Source organism: Lissotriton helveticus, chromosome 1_1 (genome assembly GCF_964261635.1).
Source record: "Lissotriton helveticus chromosome 1_1, aLisHel1.1, whole genome shotgun sequence".
Lineage (NCBI taxonomy): Eukaryota > Metazoa > Chordata > Amphibia > Caudata > Salamandridae > Lissotriton > Lissotriton helveticus.
The window spans coordinates 381,992,472-382,017,429 of record NC_136057.1 but is presented as its reverse complement, the minus strand read 5'-3'; the positions used below and the strand labels follow the sequence as shown (position 1 = coordinate 382,017,429).

Here is a 24,958-nt window from a genome sequence, read left to right as displayed (position 1 = left end):
CTTTGTGTGGGGAGGAGGCTTTTTTCCCACAGCTGGTCACAATGATCAGGCAGACAAGCCACACGTGCATGTTGCCAGTTCTCTGGAACTGAGATTGGATGTTTCAACACATTCCTGTGCAATGGAATGAGGGAAATAACACCGGGAACCACAAAAGTTTAAAATTCTTTTGCAATTTGTTAAAAAAATATGAATAGAAACGAATTAAAGGGAAACCACCTTTTTTGGCATTGTAGCTGAAAAAAAATAACATCCTCCATCCTGGGATGAAAGAGGAGAACAAGGAAAGGAGAGAAAGAGAGACTAAGGGAAATGAGAGACAGAGAGAGGAGCAGAGAAAAAACAGGAGAGGAAGACTTAGTGACAAAAAGGGTTATATGATAGATTGGTATAGGGGTCTCCAACCTTTCCTTTAATATTAGCTAGTTCTGTTCAATGAAAATCGCCCTGAGCTACTAACCTTAGTGTTGTTATATGAATCACATCAAAGAAACCCAAAGGGGATGATGGACGGAGTGTTGAACATTGCAAGCCCTCAACCTCAGTCAACTGATCTGGGTTTAATCCATCATCCTTCTTTAGCTCACTCCGCCACCCCACTTCAGACAGGCTAGCTTGAATCCAGTGGCAAAGTGAGCAAGGGACCCACGTCTGTGCATACGGGGTTGGCCATTCGGGCTGGATTGTTCCCATGGGGCACAGGGTCAAGACTGGTTTACATATGGCTGGGTTCAACCTGGAATGGCATGGTGAGCAAAAAATCAATGGATTTAGGCCCAGATCTCTGTACTGGGGTGAATGTATGATATTGTCCATCAACAGTTCTAAAAATAAACACCTTTCCATCTTGAACACATGCTTTCAATTTTGATGTACCTATATTAATTGAACAAGGCAAAAGCTTCTAGTTTGGTAGACTAGGTTGCAGACAGGAGACCTACTCTTTGGTACCTGGAGAGATACCAGTAGCTCATGAGCTACGCATTGGAGAAGCCTGGTATAGAGAGTGATGGATGGGAAACAAAAGTGAGGAGAAAGGGGATGACAAGTGGAGAAAAAGAGTGTACAGCAAATGATGAAACAAAGCATTGATGGGGAAGAGCAGAATCTTTGTGGTCAGTGAGAATGAGGAACAGGTGGGTTAGTGCCTCTTCCACTCCTTAGTTTTCTGATGGTCCAGTAGCCTATGGCTTGAATTAGAAGTTGGTGGGCACCTGTAAGAACTGCTGAATCCACTTCCCCGAATCACCTTTGGAAGTACTGTACTATATTACATTTATTTATCTTTCAATATAGCACAGTAAATCTAATGAGGTGTTAAAGCCCTCACCATCCCAGATATGTCTCAAAGTGACCATACATCTGTGTTAATAACAAGATTCAGAATAAAACCGACGCCTGAGGGAAGCTTTCTGTTTATCTTAGCCCATCGAAGGACCAGGCGCAGCAGTGCACAGCAGCTGGCGGAGGCATTTGAGTGATATTAGCTGTCTAAAGTGTAAACTTTGCTTTAGCTATTTATGGTAAACTTTATTCAGGGTGCACATTAGAACTATAAAACAGGCTAAATTAGGAAAGATCAAAACAACTGATTCGTAGAGTTGTATCCCTGTAAAGTACCCTTGACACCTCTCATGTGTGATGCATTATGACCTGCATCCTAGAAAGGGGAAAGGTGATATTTCCAGAGTTCTGTATGCAGACTGCCAGGGAGTACACTGGATTGACCCTCACAGTCATCATCAGACCAAATAAAGGGAACCATAGACACTCAGGGAGGTGATCCATGACAGCATGCAACACACAGGGAGAAGATAATCGTCACAGCACTCACAATGAGCTCCGCAGGCATTCTTTCCCACTAACACAAAGATCTCAGTTGTGCTTTTGGGTGGGGGTACCATACCTCAGCGCTCACCGAGATCCTAAAATACTGTTGAGAACAATAAATAAGTAAGGCAAGAGCATTGATTTTATGAGCTGAGTCCTCAACCGGTACATTGAATTTGAGCATACCTCATGTCCCTTTATGGGTAACTCTGTGAGCGATCTAATACCAATGCTTCCACTTCTAATCTGAAGCTTGGTCATGCCTGTACTCCGTTTCATGTACAGAGCTGTTAGAGCTGTTAGCCCTGTTAGTGACACACGTACTGTTTCAAAGGAGTCAGTTACATTTGTTGCCATGCAACTCTTCTACGTTTAGAACTCATGTCCCTGGAAACCATAGCAATGAGAGTCCCAAGCCACAGGCTAAATTGTCAAATAGGCAGAGGTGAGTGACAGGTCACAGATACAGAGCAATGCACGGGCTGGTTTTGGAGCGCCTCGTGATCCCTCCAGTGTCAGGAAGCTCTATACGTGTCACTAATGCATTTTAGTGTGGTGATGTGGACACCTGCACTAACATGGGATAGCCTAATTCCTAATGCGTGGTACTTGCTGGGGCTATCACCCCTTTGCTCATGCTTGGATACCTTTGTTGTCTTTCTCTGTTGTCTGCTCTTGATTCAATGGCTTTCCTTCCTATTATTGTGCTTTCCTTACCCAGGGACATTTCAGACTCACAGTGTTCTCATTGGATGTGACAGTAGAGGGATTGTTCCATTTATTAGCTTTTTTAAAGTAGATTGGCATGTTGTTCCGTGTTCGCCTCCCCGTTTGAACTTTTATATCTGCACCACTGGCCCCATTACTTTGTTTCACAAGCCCCCACCTTTCCTGGATTCTTCCTGAGTTCCTACCCATCTCCCCTTCTTTTTCACAATCGGTCTTTTTTGTTTTTTTCCTAAGAGGAACTACACTCTGCTGCTTTATTGAACATATTCATTTATAATTATTACACAAGAGTCTCTCAGGCTAGATAAAAAATAGCTGCATGTTATAATGAAGCATGCGCGTCACAACACATGCCTATGCACCCTGCTGATTATCATAAGACTCACCATTGAGAAATACATCAAGAAATAAGTAATGGAAATAGACTCCTGCAAATACAACCATTGAAATTTAAGGCCGATACTTGCCCGTTGTTAAGGCTATCAGAGAAAGAACAGACCCTAACAAAAAAAAGAGGGGAATTATCATTTAGAATGGAAGAGCAACAGTCCAAAAATAGGGCCAACTGAAGTGGTTTTCTTTTTAGTAAACAAGGAACGTGAATTAAATTTCCCTGAAAAAGGACAGAATATCCACAGTGATTCATAGATAATTATATTGGTTTTAAGAATTTGACCTGAAGAAGGTTGGGTGAACCATCCCCATACCATCAAAATGCTGCGTCAACAACTTGTGATATATGTTGTTTGTTTTGTATTGATAACTTGAGTTGTTGTTTGCGTTGTATTACCAGGGGATAACTAGGAATGCAATATTTGGCCTTGGGTGAATGATAGCAATTTGGAAATGCACCAATACTGATAAGAGCTAACACTGTTCCGAAAAAGCCAATTAGGGGTATATTTCGAAGTAATGAGATTCTGTATGAACTGAGAATAATGTTCTAAGAGATTGGATTTGATGAGACTTGAAGTGATTTTGTATAGACTCTGAAATTGAGTATTTTTTCATGAGGATCTATTAAATGTAATATTAAAGAGACATTTTTACATTTAGCAGGTTTCAGTGAATAAATAGTTGTGTGGATGATAAATGATTGTGGATTTCTCTTTAAAAAGAAGCATGCACAAATGTGAAGAAAAAAGTGAGTTTCACAAGAGGGATCTAGTACTGTTTTAGGCCCGAGCTAGCAGCCACCCACTTGACATGGGTCTGTTAACAAGTCTGTTATTTTGACTGTCCTTGTAAGCAGGCTTTTCATACACTGTTTGAATCTAAGGTTACTTTATGCCTGTGTATTGGGTTCTGCTTTCTGATTGTAATGCACATGCCACCTTGACGACGATTGCTTTGTTGGAATGGTGGCATGTGGAATGGTCAGGGGTTTAGGTACTTGGTCTTCCCTGCCTGCTCTGACCGGTCCTATACCTATATGCTGAATAAAGGATGGCTTTCTAACAGGAACTAATAAGTATTGATCGTGTCTTTTTTGCACTCACCTTTTTACCTTGTTTGTCCACCACCTCTGCCTTTCAGTGGCAACGGTCCGATCTGGACCGTGGACTGGCGGAGCAGGAGCGTTATTCATGGTATCTGCAAACCAGCGGGGCATGAGTCCTTTGCGGCAGTGGCACAGCAGGAGCTGCGATCAGCGTGTTTGCTGGCACTTTGTTTCTGCACACTTTGGGGCAGATTTACAAGCCCCGTACGCCACCTTTGCGCCAACATTGCGTCACTTTTGTGATGCAGCGGCGTAAAGCCAACGCCATGCTGCGGGGTATTTACAATGTGGGGCATCTAGGGAGATGCGTCACGTTGTAAAGCCCTGCGCCACATGTGAGCGTTCTGGCGCGGGGGGGCGTTCTGGCGCAGCAAAGCCTCCTAAAAGTGGCTGAGTGAAATCTACAAGATTTAACTCACTCACTTTTACGGCCAATCTGAGTCAAAACCGTGCGCCTGCTTGAAGCATGTTAGGCATAGGGGCACCCCGAGCTTTGCTGGAGCTGCGTCATGCTTGCGAAGCAACTCCAGCAATGCGTCACCTTTACAGCATCAGATATATCACGCATCTGTCTATTCTTGTCCCATGGTGCGCCGCATTGTAAATGCGGCGCATCCATGGTGGTGCAAGAGGTGTCTGCCGTGAAGCAAAATAACTGGTGCATCCCTGCTAATATGCAGGGGTGCGCCAGTTATTGTAAATCTGCCCCTTTGGCTGTATTCACCTGGTTACGATTCTGGGGTATCCTTATAAGGGGTGTTTTAGTCACCTCCTTCGTGACTATGCGGCTGCATCAGCTATGTTCTGGCGCCTGCATCCAAGCAACCAATGCCCAGTTGCAAGTGGGATTCTGGCAACAGTAGCACAGTTCCTCAGGCCATTCAGCCGTCTTGGTGACTCTTTCCTCACAGGTCAGTCTACGCCCTGACATCTGCATCTTGACACGTCATTGTCCTGCCAGAACCAGGATTCTTCCGGTTTGGTCGTGATTTTAGCTCTTCAGTTTATTGGTGATACGCACACCCTCATCGTTTGGCACAGATCCCTAGGTTGCATCTCCATAATGGGCTGCACCCTCTTAGACGCAGCATGTTCTGGTGACACGCATTCTTTTGACTTCGGATTGCATTTGTCTATGCTACGTGATGTGCACACCAGGTACTAATTTCTCATACATACTTATTACAATTGTACAATTTTTCCGGTGACACGCACTTCAGTATCATAATCCAGCGTTTTGCGTGCACCTTCAATGACATGCACATTGTGTGGATCTATATTGTTATTTACTGTAGGTCATTTTATCACTGTGTTCGCTGCATAGTTGTGACTTTAATGTGTTGCTGCATCCACACATTCTAGTTTTGTACTTGTTATGCATTGTATACGTTTTTTACTCTCTATGGTTCCTTAAACCTGTCAATATACAACAGTCAGTTTTATCCCCTTCTCCATTTTTATCGACCCCAGGGAATCCCCCTGAGGAGTGGCAAATATGGTTAAAAGGGTTTGAAACTTACCTAGATCCCATTCAAGCAGAGGTTTTCACTCAGAAGAAAGAAATAGCTTTATTACGCCTCTTTGGGCACGGAAGGGAAGGTTTTAAAGCACTTACCTCCAGCTGAAGTTATGGGTGAGGGTGATGCAGTGGAAGAATACGCCTCAGCCATACAAATGAGGGATGCTAGGTTTAAAAAGAAGCGCAGCATCATTATGGAGAGACACATGTTCTATATGAAGTAGCAGTTGCCGTACTAACCAGTAGAAGCTTTTATGAGTGATCTAAGAGTCTTAGCAGCAACATGTGACTATAAAACTTTTGAGGATGAAATGTTGATGGACTAATTAGTAGAGAATACTAATTGCAGGAAAATTCAAGAGGAACATTTGCCGACTGAGAACTTAACCTTGGACAAAGAATTAGAAATAGCTAAGAATATAGAGACTACAGCTATGTACATGGATCAGATGGCCTTAAAAATTAAAGTGCAATCAGTTATGGTGGAGAACGTCATGAACAAGAGGGAAAGGAAGAGTGATAAACAGAGAACATTAGAGTGAAACAGATGTGACGCAGGAGTTATTTGGGAACTGCTTCTTTCTGTCCTGCATCTGATAAGCATTGTGAGAAATGCAATAAGAAAGGTCATTTTGCAAAGGTGTGCAAAATCCAGGCCAGCACATGTCAAATCTACAACCAAAAAAGTTCTTTTAGTTGATAGCATATCTGAGACTGATTCTGATTCTGACAATGAGGAAGGGAATCTGGTCATGATGGTGTTAGATGCTTGTGAAGCGAGTGTGGTGGGAAAGTTGAAATTTTTGAGTGATTCTGGCAGTCACTGATTCCATAAAATATGTGCATGATCGAAAAGTATTAAAGCTTTACTGTACAAGTGTCAGGCGACCATTGGGCAAATTGATATAGCTAGTGAGGCTATTTCCATGATGGCTGATTTCGGTTCCTTTTTCACTCTCATAGGTCCTGTGAGTGGAGTAGGTTGGTCAACATTCCTTTGAAGACATCCCTCGTTAAACTTGTAGCTTGTGGGGTTAAACCTGTTCAGGTGTTGGGGGAATTTGACTGTGATCTAAACTTCCACTCCTGCCACTGTGTATGTGGCAAAAGATGGGTCTCGTCTACTACTGGGATGGTTTGAGTAGAAAAATCTGGGCATCAGTTTAGATCCAAATAGTCCAGAGCAGGTTCTGCTCAAATATGATATAAAATCAGTTTGGGCTGTGAGGCTACAGGATTGGAGAGTATCTTTTACAAACGTCTTTAGCAAAAAACTTGGAAAAATTAAGAGATTTTCACATTGCATAATCTTGAAGCAAGGAGCTCAACCTGTGGTTCACAACGGAGGCATGGACTGTTTGCCATGAGAAAGAAGATGGCCCTAGAATTGGAATCTCTTTGTTAGCAGGGTATCATCATGCCCTTTGATAGCCCTGAATTGTTATCTCCTGTGATTTTAGCCAGGAAAGGGAATGGTACCCCCAGTATGTGCATTGACTTGAGGGATCTAAGCAAGATAATATGGGTTGACAGACATCCCCTGCCTAACATTACAGAGATGCTGTGTTCATTAAAGGGGACAAACATGTTCACCACGTTGGATATGTTCTCTGCTAACCACCATATCACTCTGAAGAAAGAAAGTCATCATTAAACATCCTTTGTAACCCCCTTCTGGTACAAGAGAATGCTTTTGGGCCTTGCATTGGCTTCAGTGGTATTTCAGAGGGTCATGGAGGTGACGTTTGCAGGTGTTCCCAACGTCAAATGCTTTCAAGACGACATATTGGTGTGTGGTAAGAATGTGGAATGTCATGATAAGACCGGCCACTGTGCAATCTATTTTAACTGAAAAGGGGGTCACATTAATGCAGAGAAATGTATGTTTCAAGTGGACGAGATGGATTACCTGGGCTACAAATTTTCTGCTCGGGGTGGAACCTAGGGAGGATTTAGTAATGGCCATAGAGGGTTTCCCCACACCTCAAAACAAAGATCAAATCCGGTATTTTTTGGTAAATTGGAATTTTATGCCAGGGTAATTCCCAAGTGCAGTGAGAAAACTTGTTACTTGAAGATGCTGATGAAGAAAAATCATCAGTTTGTGTAGTCTTCTGAGCAAGAGTGTGAGTTACAGCAAATAAAGCTGGAATTGAGTTGTGCCATTCGACTGCAACCTTTTGATACACATGTTCTTTATATTATAGTCATGAATGCTAGTCAGCATGGGTTGGGTGCTGTCCTACTCCAAAAAAGAGAGGGAAAGAAAGACGTTATGGCATTTGCGTTTTGTACCTTCAGAGGTGCGGAATGCACCTACTCTGTAATACTCTCTCGGTGGGGTGTGGATCAGTTCAGGCAGTTCATCCAGATGGATCACAAGCCTTTGATAAACATATTCACCATGAAGGGGGCTAGCAATGCCAATTCCCTAATTGTAAATGGCACTACAGGTTGATGGAGTTCCAGTTTCAATTGGAATATATTCCTGGCACTAAGAATGTTTTTTCGGCCTCTTTGGGGGAATCCGGTTTCGGGTGCATATCATAGGAAGAGAGGAAAGTTGCAGTACAAGAGGATAAAACTATTCAGGTGGTGGCTGAAATGTTAAATAAGCATCGGGTGCCTAAAGACGGGAAAGCTAGTTCTTTCAAACACAATTTTCCAGACCTAAGTATGTATGCAGGGGAGAGGAGTTGGCCTAACGGCTAGGGCGCTCGACCTCGGACCTGGAGGAACTGGGTTCGAGTCTCGGTAACGACGCCAAAACCTCCTGTGATTCTGGGCAAATCACTTAATCTCCCCGTGCCTTACATGAAAGTAACTGAAAAACATAAAAATGTAACGTAACTGGAAAAATATGGAAAGCGCTCTGATACCTGATTCGGTTCGGGTCTAGTTCACGCTATATAAAACTCTGCAAAAAAAAAAAAAAATGGGAGTCTTAAGAAGAATGGATTTTTTGGTGGTGCTATTGGCATTGCAAAGTAAGATCTTGGCTTTGGCCCATAAAGGTCATGTGGGCATGAGAGCTATGAAGAGAAATAGAGAAATATTTTAGTGACCAGGAATGGATCAGGAGTTGAATATTTTATGGGAGATTCTGTAGCGTGTGCGGTTCGTGACAAAACCCATGTCAAGTTTCCTAGTCCAATTGAAGCAGTGAAGTCGGCCAACACTGTGGAGGTGATAGAATTTCTACAGTCCTTATTTTTGAGAGAAGGAGCTCCTGTTGAACTGGTCACTGACAATCAGGTGACATTTATGGCCAAGGTGTTCCAAGGGTTCACGAGTCATTGGGGCATCAAGCACATTATGACCATATTATATCATACCCGTAGTGATGGTTTGGTAGAACGATGTAACAGGGTCACAAAGGATAGTATTCAGTTGTCAGAGGCCAATGGATTAAATTGGAAGAAAGGAACTCATAGAGTTCACCAGTCCCAGTGCCAATACCAAGGAGTCGCCTTATGCCGTGATGAAAGATAGAATGGCTGCTACCAAATTAGCAAGACCATGGATGCATAATTTAAACGTGTCCAATGTGAAACGTACATTGGTGAAAGAAAATTGTGAAAAGTATCAAAGCATGTGTATTACCAAGGAAGCAATCAAAGGTAGACGAAAAGCCCTTTTCGAAACAGGACATTGGGTTAAAGTGAGGTTGCCTGGATTCGTTGCTAAGGAGCATTCAAAATGTTCCAGTCCCATGCAGATTATTTCTCTCGGAGGCAGATCTGTCAAGCTGATTGATCGGAAATGGTGGAACAAGAAGAGATTGTCCAAACAGAGTTGTAGCAATGAGCAAAACAATGTGTACTGCCAAGCAAAGCAATCCTAGTTTGAATGGGTCAGGAAGGGAAAGGAGACTGCCTGTTTCGTTTAAGGATTATGTGACATATAAATGCGTTCCTTCATTTTGGAGTTCTGTTTTTTTATGTTTTCATGTTATGCTATTGCAGCCAATTTTTATGAGGTACAGTTTTCTCCAGTGTTCTTTGTGCAGGTTATGTTAATCTTTTCTATCTTCTTTATTTTTTATCATTGTGGGGCAAGAGATGTGTTGGGTTCTGCTTTATGATTGTAATGCACATGCCACCATGACAACGGTTGCTATGTTGGAATGGTGGCATGTGGAATGGTCAGGGTTTTAGGAAGTTGGTCTTCGCTGCCTGCTCTGACCGGTCCTATACCTGTATGATCAATAAAGGAGGTTTTTCTTTCCTGGATTGTCCACCGCCTCATGCTTTCACTAAATCCATATTTTTACATTTGGTCATTTTTTTAAGAATCTTCTATAGAAATCATCATGACAAGTTGGACACTAACCTTGAAGACAGTATGGTGCTCTAGGTGGAGCTACATTAGCAATGAACATCAACCATGTCACTCACCTCCATTGAAAAGAACTATCTCGAAAACTGCAGTCAAAGTAATCCTTAATTTAAAGTCGCGACTTTGCTAATTTGGATTTGAATCTTTGGACATTTGGGATTCTAAATACTGTGGACAATTGCTATACATATTTGGACTGATATAACAGATTGAACTTGCTCAGCAAAGATTTGCATTTAATGTTTCAACCGGAAGAGTTCTTCTGGGTGTGTAAGGAAGAGTGGTGACCTTCCTTTTCTTTGCTTTGTAGCATTTCTTTTGTACAGGGAATATTTACTGATTGCCATACTCTTGTTGTGCGCTTACCTTATACCATGGTCACCATACTACATTTGTGTCTATTTCAGGTGTAGGCTGCCACAAGTGGCTTGTATTTACCTAACTTTCCAATATGAATCGTGAACAAGAAGCTATTGACCTATTTAAGAACCTCAGTACAGGTTCTTCAGTTAATGTAGCAGTATCATCGAATTTACAACCTAAACGAGAGGGACTCAGAGCCAAATTTGTCAGACTAGAGAGACTTAAAAGGTCAGAATTAAATAAGTGGTGGGATGCAGTAACACTTAAGCAATATCTGACTCTTAAACGTATCCCTCGTGGCCTTAGGTCTCAGATTATCGCAACTTATGAAGATCTTGAACCGGACCTCCTAGATAGATGGGAACAAGAACTTACTACCAGTTCAAGTAATTTAATTAGGATTCTGATTGACAACGCTGAGAGGAAAATTGCCAAACTACTCATAGAAATACAGACCTGTGAGGATGAAATCAAACAGCTTAACTTACCTGAAGCTACAATAAAAAATTACAATTTACTAGATGAGATACTTACTAATTTACAAATAGACATTAAACGTAGAAAGGCCCGTAAACTCAAGAGAGACGAACATGATTATAAAACAGGACGGGTGTATACCTTTGCACGTAAATTCGATCATTTAATTACAATAGGTCAATCAACCAAGAAGGGATCAACACCTACTAGTTCAGAATTGATTACATCCTCAAGTAATATTTCTACTAGTGAAAATGAGGATAATACTGACTCTGACGCAGCGCCAAGTGTAACCCTGAATCCTTTTTTAGAAGAGGTCCGGCGGATCAGAATGGGCAACCGAGACTCTGGGGGCAGATTCGGCAACAACCTAGGAGAAAGACAAGGAGAGGGAGCAGAGGCAAAGGCAGAAGAAGTAAGGCCAGGAATGAGACTACGATCCTGGAGGAAGTGAATGAAGGTACTAATGAAATTGAGATTGTTAACCTTTCATCAGTTGTACTATCAGAAAGCATGGTATCTGTATTAAAGAAAGGTTTGGGATATTGTCCAACTGTACGTGTTGATTGGTTTTCAGCTAAGATTGATCTGTACAAATTTGCGAGACTTTTAAAACTGAAAAAATATTTCTTGAAACAGGACAGTAGCGATAAGAGAGTGGTCAGTAAACCAGCATTTAGTAACATTACTATACAAGAGGTATATGATACCAAACTTCTACTGTCACTGACGGAAAATGAAGAAGATCCGGTGACTGTTAGTTCTCTTTTGGGGGATCTAGAGATCAACTCTGGTTATGCTACCTCTAGCGGGCTTAAAGTTAAATCAAAATGGACGCCGCAATTGTCGGCAGGTAATGTGGTTGATGCTTTTTATAAATCTGTGACCGCTGATATAGATAATTTGATCAAAAGGGAATGTAACAACAAGAAGAAATATATTGGAGATAACCTAAAACCTGATGAAAGGCTAGCTCTCAAGGAACTATCATCGCAACCTAACATCATAATACGCATGGCTGATAAAGGTGGCAACATCGTGGTTATGGACAAAAAAGATTATGATTCTGAAATTTTTTCTCAACTTAGTGATTCTAGGTATTATGAGAAAATAAGTACTAGTCCATTACTTTTGACTATGACTATGATTAATACTAAATTGAAGCAATGGTACGAAAGTACTTTACTTGATCATGAAGAATATTTGTATTTGAGAGTTGAATGTCCAAGGGCCCCGTGCTTGTATACTCTGCCAAAAATACACAAAAATCGTCAGAAACCACCAGGTAGGCCCATCATTTCCGGAATTGGTGGACCGACAGAAAGACTTTCACAATTTGTAGATCTGTATTTGAGACCATTTGTTCAGAATTTGCCTTCCCATATAGAAGATACTAAACACATCCTTAATATTATGAATGATGTTAATTGGGAGCCTGACATCATTTTAGCAACCTTAGATGTTGTTTCTTTATACTCAAATATAAATCACGAGTTAGGTATACAGGCTCTTGAGTATTTTCTGAACCAAAGACCAGCTGAATACCTAGATCACACAATGATGATTTTAGAAATGACCAAAATGGTACTAGAGAATAACTTTTTTCTGTATGAGGAGACCTGGTATAAACAGAAACTTGGAACTGCGATGGGTTCCAGATTTCATGGGTCGCCTAGAGGCGGAGTGGATCTGGGGCCCCAAAGGTCAGGAGTGGATTGACCACATTTACTTCTGGGGACGATTCATTGACGATTGTCTATTGATTTGGAGGGGTACCACAGAGGAACTTAACTCATTCTTTTCCTATTTAATTCTAACAATCAGAATATGACATTCACTACTCACTATGACCATAAACATCTTACCTTTCTGGATATTGAACTGTTCGTTAAAGATGACAAATTATGTAGTAGAATGTTTCGGAAGGAGACTAGCTGTAATGCACTTTTGCGTGCAGATAGTTGCCACCCAAAAGCCAAATAGAAGCTATTCCTTTTGGTGAAATGTTGAGAGCCAGGAGGAATTGTTCGGATGATGATGACTTTAATAATAATCTTAAAGACATGATAGAAGATTTAAAAACAGAGGCTATAAAGATAAGGTTATTATGAAAGCACATAAAAGAGCTTCTAAACTAAGGAGAGAAGATACACTCAAACCTAGGAATAGCAGTGAAGTGACTAGGAATCTGCAGAAGGTGAGGATGATTACCAATTTTGGAGCAGGGAGTCACAAACTGTTTGCCATTCTAAATAAACATTGGCAATTATTGAGAACAGATGGAGACTTAGTACCTTATTTAACTGAAAGACCCAGTTTGACATTTCGAAAAGGTACTACAATTGCAAATATGGTAAGTCCTAGTTACCCCAAACCCATTAAATCTATACTGTCAGAACATTGGTTACATATCAAACCAGATGGTTTTTACTATTGTGGCCTTTGTAGCTGTTGTAGATGGGCAACCAAGAAAATGTTATCTTTTGAATATAACAACACTGGGAGTTTCAAAATCCAATCATTTATAAATTGTGAAACCACGTTTGTTATTTATATAATAGCATGTACGTGTGGAAAAATCTATGTTGGGTCTACAGTGAGACGACTGAGAGATCGGATGATGGAACACTTTCGTGCCCTTAAGAACGGGGATACACGATATCCCATTGCCTCCCATGCTATCCAAAATCGGGATGACTCTGTTAACCATAAATTTACATATCACAGTATAGAACATCTTAGTGCAGATAAAAGAGGTGGAAATAGAATTCTGAAATTGAGACGCAGGGAAGCGAGATGGATTATGGTTTTACGAGCAGTTGAGGAGGGATTAAACTTAGACCCGGAACTACAGTTCTTTTTAGGTGATTAAACTATTCGCCCTGTAAATACAAAGAGATGTGTCAGTATTATCAATGAATAGTCTGTGAATAACACATCTAACTAGTATAATATCTGGTATTAGAGATACTTTGGTTTAGCATAACCTCTGTTTACTGTAAATAAGTGACCATTTAGACTAATGTAACTATTGAATTTAGTTAATTAGGACTATGTACTTTACTAAGGAGTGTTTATCTGTTTTTGTAATTATTGTTGTTACACTTGACTTTATTCTCTCTGCCTTATATCTGTATCCCTCGATGTGACATCACTATCTCCCGCTATTTACTTACTAACACATATATCTTACAGTATGATTTCCAAATATGCTCGAGGTTGGAACTCTGGGGCATGTGTGGGTAGTCTGAAGCTCCTGCGATGCTGAAAAAGATGCATTTAACTTATAGTATCTGTATATTAATCTAGCGCTTGAGTATTATATTTGTCTTCGGGTTCACAGACGGCAGCGGTGGCATCACCATTTGGAGCTCTGGTGTATTATCCTTATGACGGGGGTTCGTTTAATACCGTTACTGGTTATACTATACGAAATCTTTTTTGAACCTGTGTTAAAATGAAAAAAATTTTGAGGCGTAAGGAACCACTATTGAAATTACATCTTACTATTTGAGATGTGACCGAGTTGGACATTTACTTTTAAGAATAGAGTACACGTTAGTATTTGTGGTTCAAGATTAGTGTTTTGTTTATGTTTACATTTGTAGTGCCAATATATTATTCTTCCCTGTCGGAACGTGGAGTGGGAAGACGTTACACTTGATTAACGATAGCTTAAATGGAAACCTACTTTATTAGTAAGTCGTTTTTAATGCATGGCAGAATAGAGACTTGTGATATTTCAAGATGGCGACCATTTCGCTACAGATTTTAATGAGACTTTAAAATAAAAATGGCGCTCGTGTTGCACGCTAGCTGCCGATTGTGACTACGATGAGAGCGTACTCGCCGAGTACTGGAGGTGAGCTGCCTGGTTATTTGAGAGATGTAGCGTGAACGTTATTTGCACAAATTTGGAATTTAGAACAATATGTTCGTTCCTTCTTTCTTTCTCTACAGTATGACTACACGTACCCGTGTCTGCTAAAACTCGGAAAATACGGCAACCTTGCGACTTTAAATTAAGGATTACTTTGACTGCAGTTTTCGAGATAGTTCTTTTCAATGGAGGTGAGTGACATGGTTGATGTACCAAGCAACGTGAAAATATACAATTAGATTGCGTTAGTAAGACCACTCTCCCGATTTATGTTACAGGAAATGTTTGACTGATGTAGAGCCTTTGGCAGCATTACATTGGATATTTACAATTGAGGATCTGTCTCAATATATAACTTCCCTTTTTTTAGTAAGTATAGCATGAGTTTACATACTGTTTCCGATATTGGTAGTTCTTATGAACTGCGGGGCTAAGGACTGTCTACTATCGTTTCAGGGTCTGACTTTGGTTATATTTTGGAGATCAGACTTGAGGAATACTTTTCCTGGTAAATAAATTTTCTTTAATACTAGTTTCTGACAATTTCGGGACTTTTGGGTCTTTTCTTGTTTTATTTTCACACTAGGGTATGCATTACTTTATTCGGGTGATAAACAATTTGTTCATAATACACAACGTATGGATTCAGGCTTGACCCTACACACAGGTGTTCCCCGCAACCTAACCATGAATTGTAAATAGTGTTATTGAATTTACAAAATTCTTGAGGTGTAAACATTATTATCTTCTTGGGTTGCAGCCCTGAAGAAGTCGAAAGGCATGATATTAATGCCAGACGAAACACGTGTTGGCTGCTTTGTTTTGATTGATGGAAACCAGGAGTGAAATAAATGGAAATGATGCTGTAACAACATACCTTGGTGTTTTCATAGAGGCGACTTTGCTAATTTGGATTTGAATCTTTGGACATTTGGGATTCTAAATACTGTGGACAATTGCTATACATATTTGGACTGATATAACAGATTGAACTTGCTCAGCAAAGATTTGCATTTAATGTTTCAACCAGAAGAGTTCTTCTGGGTGTGTAAGGAAGAGTGGTGACCTTCCTTTTCTTTGCTTTGTAGCATTTATTTTGTACAGGGAATATTTACTGATTGCCATACTCTTGTTGTGCGCTTACCTTATACCTGGTCACCATACTACATTTGTGTACATTAGCATTGACCTGTAACATAGGGTGCAGAAAAAGAGCCACAGGTTGCCATTTGCAGTCTGTCAAAATGCTTAATTATGGTTTAATAGAAAACAATTTGAATCATTTCAGCTAAAATAAATAGCCTAAATTGAATGTGCCCACTTCACAAATGAACCTGAATCATTTTACAGAAGGTGATATTACACACAATACTTCCCCACCAAGTTATTGGTGAGATACTCTCACTCACCTGACTCCGCCACTTCGGAAATGGGCACACCTTGTTCTTGTGCCATGAAGCCTAAAACGGAAAATATGGCAAACCCAGCCACAAAACTGGTGGCACTGTTCAGAAAACAAAGAAGAAGTGAATCCCTGAGAAAGAAAAAAGAAGAATGAGTTAGACACCAGGACTGAGTACCACCAATTAGAATGAGGAACACCGTAGAGAAAATGAAGACCCAGAAAATTACATCCATATTTTCCCTAGTAAAACAAGGCTTAGGACATTAATGGGGGGCGCAGGACTAAAGCAAAGGTTTTTAAAGATCAAGATGAAGGTGTACTTTAACACCCTCCTTTCGCAATGGTTTTTTCACATTCTTCTTTTGTTTCAGTTTAAAAGCAGCACTTCTCAGTAACCTTAGAGGATAGATAACTGTACAGGTGGTGCAGAGACCAATGCCTGTTGAATGAGGAGACAGTTGCTCTTGTGCACCAAGTATTTAGAGCAGTTTAAAGGGTTCAGCAGAAGGAGGGAGATGTTTATAATTTCAACCTGCAGGAGAAACATGAGAGCTATTTTGTCAATCAATGTCTATCAGGAGTTTGAGATGATTTTCTGAAGGAATGAGGTATATTATAGTATCACCGTTTGGAATGTACTGAATTGATGTTTTGCTAATACCATGTGGTGAAAACAGCTGTTTCTGTGCTAAGGATCCATTGATAAAATTGTGGTTTCATGCTAAACTGTACATAAGTTGGCTAAAAGCAGGACCACCGTAATTATGCAGCAATGAAGCACCAACGTATGCTGTGTTTGTCAGGGAAATGCAAATTATGTGGTGTAGTGTAGCATATTTTGATCATAAAACATTATCCTACAAAATTATCAGAGGCATGATATTGTAGTCACAAAGATATTTGCAGTCATAATATCATCTGCACTTATGAGGTAATTTATATTATTAAGTATTAAGCAAAAGCAAGGACTATGGTTAGGGCCTGACAGCCTGACCTGAACATAAAGAGTATCTGTCAGGATGACTATTGCTCATATCTTCATGTCTGCCAAAAGGTGGGAGGGTGGTGCCCCTTTACTCTTAAGGATGGGCCGCTGCTGCTAGAATCAAGGTCAGCAAGGCAGGACTCAGGTAGCAGGGCAGTCCTCAAGCAGCTGAGCAGTCCTTCTTCTTGAAGAGTCCTCGGGTCCAGGAGTGTTCTGGAGTATTGGTCTCAGGTTCCAATATTTTTACCCGGTGCCAGCTTTGAGTTGGAAGAATATTCTGGCACTGGAATTCCCTTCTTTACCCTGTCCAGGTCCCAAGATGTCTGGAGTGACAAAAGGCTAGTTTGAATATATTTGTGACAGTACCTATTGAAGTGCAAGTGTGGAAGCGGAAAGCTCCACCCCCCACCCATCCTCTCAGGATAGTCCATACTACCATCACCCACTCCCACTTTGTGACATTGTCTAGTAGGACTACAAAAATACGAACTGCCAAATACACCTTGCCATGTGAACCAGGACACAGGCTGTAGGCACCAAATTGTTAGAACAAAACAAAGGCTAACTTTCTAAATGTAACATTTTTATAATGGTGACCTAAAATTAGGGGTGGGTGAAGAATTCCACTCTGCCCGCAGAGTTTGAAGAGTTTTGTCCACTACATGGTCCACGTGGAGTGCTGAAAAACTCCATGAATCGATGCAGAGTATTTTGTCTCTCACGGCTCGCCTACGTTAAGTTGGTGAGCATGAGAAATCATGCGCTAGACCACCTCCCAGCAAGATTCCTGAATGTGGGTGGTTGCAGCAGGTAGCTACCACTCACGTTGAGAAAGCAGAAAGAAGCAATACACTATGGCTCTCCGACTGATGCTGTTCGTGCTGATTTTACAGCTTGGGAGAAACTCCTGGTGCTAAAAATCAAATCAAACACAGTGACGTACTGGACTCCGCAGCTCACAGAACTCCACGTAGCAGAACAGAGTTTGTTTGACACTTTTCAGTGCTCCGTGTAGTGTGAGTCCACAATCTCTGCCCAGGCCTACTTAAAATCCTACTTTACCATTAAAGAGGATTTTAAAGTACAATTCTTAAGAGACCAAACATGGCATTTCTACATCTTCCCAAACACAAGTTACCACGTATTAAATGCAATGAGGTAACTAAATGTTATCCTATGGGAGAGGTTGGCCTTGCAGTAGCAAAAACGAATTTAGGAATCTTTCACTACCTGCACATGTAAAACTTAAAAGTACATGTCAACTTTTTAAATACACTGCACCCTGTCCTATGGGCTGTTAGAGCCTACCTTAGGGGTGACTTCTATGTATTAAAAAGGAAGGTTTTGGTCTGGCAAAAAATTATATTGCCATGTTGAAAATGCAGCTTAAATCTGCACACAGACTGCAATAGCAGGCTGAGAGAAGTTTAAAAAGGCTATGCTAATGGGTGGCACAATGACTCCTGCGGGCCTATTTGTATCATTTAATTTACAGGCCCTAGGTAAATGTAGTACCATTTTATTAAGGGCTTATAAGAAAATTAAATGTGTCAATAGGGTGTTGGCCTATTTCACCATGCGGGAGAGAGCACAAGCACTTTTGCACTGGTTAGCAGTGGTAAAGTGTACATAGTTCTAAAAGCCAATAGAAACAGGTCAGAAAACATGAGGGTGAAGGCAAAAAGTTTGGGGCTGACCCTGCAGAAAGAGACAAGTCCAACATATACTATGCATTACTATACATAGTTACAGGGGATTTCAGTCAGCCCTCTTTAGCCATTGGTCTGCTGTGGTGTCATTCATAGTTTGTTTCCGCCCGTCATAGCAAACAACATGTGGCACAGGGTCAGCCCATTTCAGCCATCAGCTTACCTGACTGTCTGTGAAGACATTTTGCTCTTGCACAATGTGATTATCTGCACAATAATTAGCCCACTTCATTTCCAAGAACAACTACTGCAATGCATGCTTTTTCTCGTGGACACCCAGAGCCAAGACGTGCTTTCTTTATTTTTTAAGTCTTTTTTTCATGGTACTGTGCTCATGACAATCAGAGCTCACAGTCTGTTCCCTGTTTAACTAAACAGGCTGCTCAGTTCACATTTAGTGTGTCTCGCATATTTTTGACCCTGCTCTCACTGTTGAAAAAAACCCAGCGATGAACAGGAAACCTTGGTGACCTCTCTGATGACCTGGGCATGCTTAACCCTGAGCATGCTATGGACATCCTGGAGACGCTCCATAGCAGAGGCACTCAGGTTCTATGAATGGCTCCAGTATGTCCTCGCCTTAAAGACAGGAAATCTCCTTGTGCTCGTACTAGTAGGGTTTCCTTTTTTTAGTTTTAGTTCATTTTGCTGGGGAATAACGTCCCTAACAGCCCAAGTCAATTTTGTTTTAGGTTTGTAAATTGGCATCATTTCAATGAAAGTGAAAGTGAATGAGTTGATTGGGTCATTTTCACTTTCCCTTTTACTGCATAAGTGCTGGAGGGAGGAGGTAAAACAATGGGGCAAGATGGCGGATGCGTGCGCATCCGAGTGAGCCGCCCGAGATGAGTCTAGCAACTATTCGTTCCTCTCTTACCTGATGGCGTTTTCTTCATCGAACTCGATGCGAAGGACTTCGTTGGATGTGTGGATATTTGCCATTGCTAATGGAATATTGGCAAGCCGGGGATGATTCTGGATTGGTGCCGTGTTTATCGCCGATTCCGCCGCAACGCGTGGTGCTTTTCGGCTTCTACCACCGGGCGCTCGGCAGTTGCATTCAACGGATTACGGTGGCCTTCACCCAGCTCACAAGGCTCGAAGGCGGCGCCACGCCCAGAGAGGGAGAACACAAACAAACGGACTGGCTGGCGGACTGGCCGGCGGGGGCGAAAGTCTAAGGGTGAGATGCCGCCAAAGAACTGTACTGTAAACACTCAGCTCAAGGGTCCCAGACCGCAGACCAGAGCGGCGGCTGCAGCAATAGAGAACACAGCTGAAAATATGTCTCTGCAGGGAAATACTATGCAGCAGGAAGCTAATGGGACCGTTATTGACAATGTCACGACTAATCCTGCTATAAATCTAGCGATGTCAGAGACAGACTCAAGAGGACCCGGGGCCACTCCTAAAATTCCAGGCATGTTTAAGAAGAAAAACTTACCTAAAGGTAAGCAACAATCTTCATACTCTTTGAATGTCTCGTTGAATGTCACTCAGAATTCAAAGGGGGGGCAAGAGTTAATGTGGCGCACAGTGTTGGGGCTCCAACTACTCGAGTAAACCAAGGAACATCACAAGTCAGAGGGACAGTATCACCCACAGTGTCACCCACTGATACTATTCGGGACAGTATAATTGATCACCCTGATACTTTGACCCCGATGCCTGAAGGGGCTGGAGGCCAGATAAATTCCACAGAATGTATGGAAGCAGTTGGAGCTTTAATTATGAGCGATATCCCAGAAGGTATGGGAGATACAGACAGTGGAGTAGTGTGGCTCACTGGTTAGAGGCAGCAGGCCCGAGAGCAGAAGTCGGCCCGGGACCAGGGTTCAATTCCCGACGCGGCAGGGTCGTGGACCTTGGTCAGCGGACTCGACAATTCTCGCTTCGGTGCTTACTCTAATCAGGGGTTCCACTCGGCAACTCTGGGCATTAGCTTGCCTAATCTCCACAACGGCCCCACCAATTCCGGGGATGCCTGGCTCCACCTTGGGGACTCCCAGCAAGGGACCATCCCACAGGGAAAGCCAGGACGGGTTCCCCAGAGTTATACAGCGCCAGGAGATCTATGGACGGGTAGCAGTGTGCTTTACAAGCTCAAAAACATTTACATTTACTCTATTGACTCTGCCGGCAATTTTTGCTCAATGTCAGACCTTTCCAATGCATTAGAGACAGAGAGTATGGAGGGGGAAGAGGAATGCACGGATGATAGGGATGATAGAAGTTTGACGAGTGCAACAAGCTCAGTGCATGAGGAGTATGACGATACTACACCATTAAGTAGGGAGCATTGGACTCCCGAGGAAGGCACGGTGCGTAAAATCCTAGGTGACAATGGTAGACCTAGCCCCGTTCTCTCCCTCCTTCTAAAGACAACGGCGGGAATATTGGATCACCAACTTTGAATTATATTGCAGAACCTTCTAAAAATAATAACATGGCTGAGGAACGTTTAGATTCTGAAATCACTTTGGATACTGTTTATCACCTAATGCTACAACACCGGGAAGATACAAAGGTGGAAAATGTGCGAACACAAGGTGCGGTTCGTAGACTTCAAAATACTGTCCGAAGAGTAACCAAGACATGCAACGAACTGGTGGCTAGGGTAGTAGAAGCAGAAGAAAGAATATCATTGATTGAAGACGAAATGAACCAGTATAAAACGCAGATCTCTTCTCTAATGACAGTACACGAAGACATTGACTGGAAGCTCTTTGATTTAGAGAACAGATCCAGAAGAAACAATCTACGTGTCTTGGGTATTCCGGAGGGAAGTGAGGGGAAAAATGCTTGCCAAGATATCACAAAGCTTTTCTCAGAAGCATTTCCTGAGTTAACCCAGTGGCAGTGGGATGTAGAAGTCCAAAGGGCTCATCGATTTCCGTTTCATCAAAAAGATACCAGAGGAACCTCGAATGTTAAGCCAAGAGCTATCTTGATATGTCTGAATAACTTTCTTGCGCGCGAAGCATTGTATGACCTAGCTATCTATGCCTGATCGCAAGCGAAAGGGGAAAGGGCTAGAATTTTTTGTGAGACCTGACTATTGTCAGGTGACAGTACAACAGAGGTGGCAACTTCGTCAGCTCATATCTCTCTTTCAAGCCAAAGGCGTGCAGGCATATTTACTTAATCCTGCTAAGCTCAAGGTTATCTTTAAGGAGAAAACGCATTTTTTAACTTCGGAGAGCAGTGCTAAGGAGTTCCTAGCATCTATTTAGATAACTGTTAGATAACTGTTAGATTGATTACAACTATAATTTAACTATATAGACCCATTCTGCTCTATTCTATATTTCTATTTGCAGTCATAATAAGGTATGGGTCAGCGAGGCTCCTTTAACTTTTAAATATTGCATTTTTCTCTTTTGGAGGATTGGGATTGTATAGTATCTCATGAGTTAGAGGGGCTCTTCAATTTCTGATTATTACATTTCTTCTGCCGTCGGAGGATTGGGAGCAAATAGAGAGATACATCATGCTTCTCCATCCATCACTTAGAGGGACTATTTTGTCTCTTTGCCTTTTGTGGGTGGGAGCTAGGGTGGGTGAGGGTGGGTTGAGGGGATGAGAGGGGAAAAGGGGACAAGCAAGAGCAGAGTAGAACCTATAAAGACAAGACATTTTTATAAGATGTTGAGTAAACACATATGTATCATGAAGACTAGCATTATGATTTCTGGAGGAAAGTTTGCATGTTATGAATCATCTTTGTTAAATTATTCGATTTTTGATAATGGTTAAATTAAGGATATGTTCATGGAATATCTGTGGATTAAATGACAAAAAGAAACGAGGGATAGCCGCACAAATAATACAGGCTATGAAGTGTGATATCCTTTGTTTACAAGGAACCCACTTATCGTAGAGTAATAGACACTTGCTTAATGATCTGGGTCTGGAGGTTGTAGGATGCACTCGATAAGGTACTACAACAAGAGGCGTAGCAATATTAAAGGAGAGGGGCATGTAAACGTTTAAAAACTGACCCTTACGGAAGATGGGTGATTAGTGAAATCTGGATAAGGGATAATTCTTGGACGATATGTGCCATATATGGTTCTAACCTGGGCGATCCAGAAATGTTAAACTTTCTTAGTGTTGAGCTTGTGGGATGGCCTGCTCCTATGTGGAGATTTTAACATCCATTTAGAGGGACAATATGATATAATTAATGATTTACCATATTTAGGCAGGAAAATCAAGGTTTATAAAGCTCTGAGAGGATTGGCTAGGGAATTTGGATTATTGGATGCCGGTCATGCTAAAGGCTTGGGTACCCCTGGTTATACGTTTTTTTTCAGCCCCCCACCAGAAATTTGTCCGGTTAGATTATTTTTTTATAACTGCTAGAGCGTTTAAAGATTTCAATTATTATAATTATCCCAAAATAATATTGGATCACAATCCTATTATAGTAGAGCTAGCGGTTGAATCAAGAGGTGTTCCTACACAAAATGTATGGACGTTTGAACGTAAATTGTTAGCAGATACACGTTACATAGAACATATGGGAAAGTGGATTAAGGACTTTTTAGCATGCAATTGTGGGTCTGCTTCACCACAGATGGTTTGGGATGCCTTTAAGTCGGGGGTGCGTGGAGAGACGTTGTCATATTCAATAAATAATCAAAGGAAATCACATGATCACATAGCAGCTCAGTTTAAGATACTACAGGAATGTGAACATAAGCTTATAACAGCTATAAGTCTTTCTAAAGACACAGAACAGATAATGACAGATTTAGCAATTCATAAATCAAGGCTATATGAAGAGTTTGCAAGGAAACTAGCTGGGCAGATAGCAGTTCATCGGGCGCAAGTTTACGAGGTGGGGGAGAACACAGGTCGAATTCTAGTTAAAAAAAATTCGTCAAAAGGAGGTTAATTAACTGTATAAATAGTATTCAGGATGAGATAGGACAAAGTGTTGAAAAACCAGATGAGATTTTGGAAGTCTTTAAGCAATATTATAGTAAACTATACAAGGATGAAATAACTAATTACTCATCAGATGGCTTTCTTGAGTTCAATGATAATGGAACAATATCCAAGTTAACCTCAGATCAGGTTATATCTCTGGAGAAAGAAATAACTTGGGAAGAAACGGAAGCTGCAATTCTTTCTCTTGCATTAGGAAAGGACATGGGACCTGATGGTATCCCATTAGAATTTTTCTGGATATTCCGACATCTATTGAAGCAGGACTTCCTGTTGACACTTTTAGAAGCACAGAAAGGTAAGGCACCCAAGTCATGGAGACATTCAATCATTATGGCCTTTCTCAAGAAAGATAAGTCACCCTCCTTACCGGCCTCCTATAGACCAATATCTTTAATTAATGCTGATAGTAAGATTTTCTCGAAGATTTTAGCTACTAGGATATCAGGCATAATCCCATCTATTGTCTCGAATTTCCAGCATGGAGTCATACCCAACCGAGATACTACAGATCATATTAGACCTCTCATTGGTCTTATGGACTGGGCTCAGGCGACCAAGACGGCTATGGGAATTACCCTGTTGGATGCCGAGAAGGCATTCGACAGGGTAGCATGGCCGTATCTTTGGGATTTGATGTATCAGAAAGGCTTTGGTCCAAAGATGATACCGGCATTAAAAGCTCTATATGTCTCTCCAACGGCATCTATTAAAATAGCAGGGCAGGAATCCGCTTCTTTTTCGATTTTTCGTGGAACAAGGCAAGGCTGTCCTTGTTCCCCACTATTATTTGCCCTTTATATTAATAAACTGGATAGTGCTGATAATATCGAGCCAGTTCAAGTTTCTCGAATGAACTACAGGGCATTCGCCTATGCGGATGATATAGTAGTGGTAACGACAGATATTCAGAGAGCAATCCCAACAATAGAAGATTTAGCAACTCAATTCGGATCCTTTTCAGGATAAAAATTGAATATATCGAAAACACAAACATTATATCTAGCCCAAGATTCTTCTCCGCCCTCACAAATAACAACAGTGACAGAGGTCACATATCTAGGCATTAAAATAGCATAACCATTATCTAGTATTCCGGAATTAAATTTAAATGTGGTTCTGAAAAAGGTAAATTCAATGCTGGAAAGAATAGATCATTTGCATTTATCATTATTATGGCGGGCTAATGTTTTAAAAATGTCGGTTCTTCCCAAGTTTTTATATATGTTCCGCGCTATACCGCTTGAATTTCCCTCCAGCTGCTTTAAA

The 24,958-nt window shown here is 41.3% G+C and overlaps 1 protein-coding gene across 2 annotated transcripts in view; it reads right to left on the bottom strand.

Annotated features, from left to right (window-relative positions):
- The window catches only part of LOC144809462 (sodium- and chloride-dependent GABA transporter 2-like), a 1,234,427-nt gene that overhangs the window by 229,637 nt on the left and 979,832 nt on the right, over positions 1-24,958 (bottom strand). For both annotated transcript variants that reach the window (XM_078673716.1, XM_078673715.1), the window contains exon 9: positions 16,047-16,171. In XM_078673716.1, the coding sequence (XP_078529842.1) occupies positions 16,047-16,171 (125 nt within the window). The remainder of the gene's footprint in view (positions 1-16,046; positions 16,172-24,958) is intronic.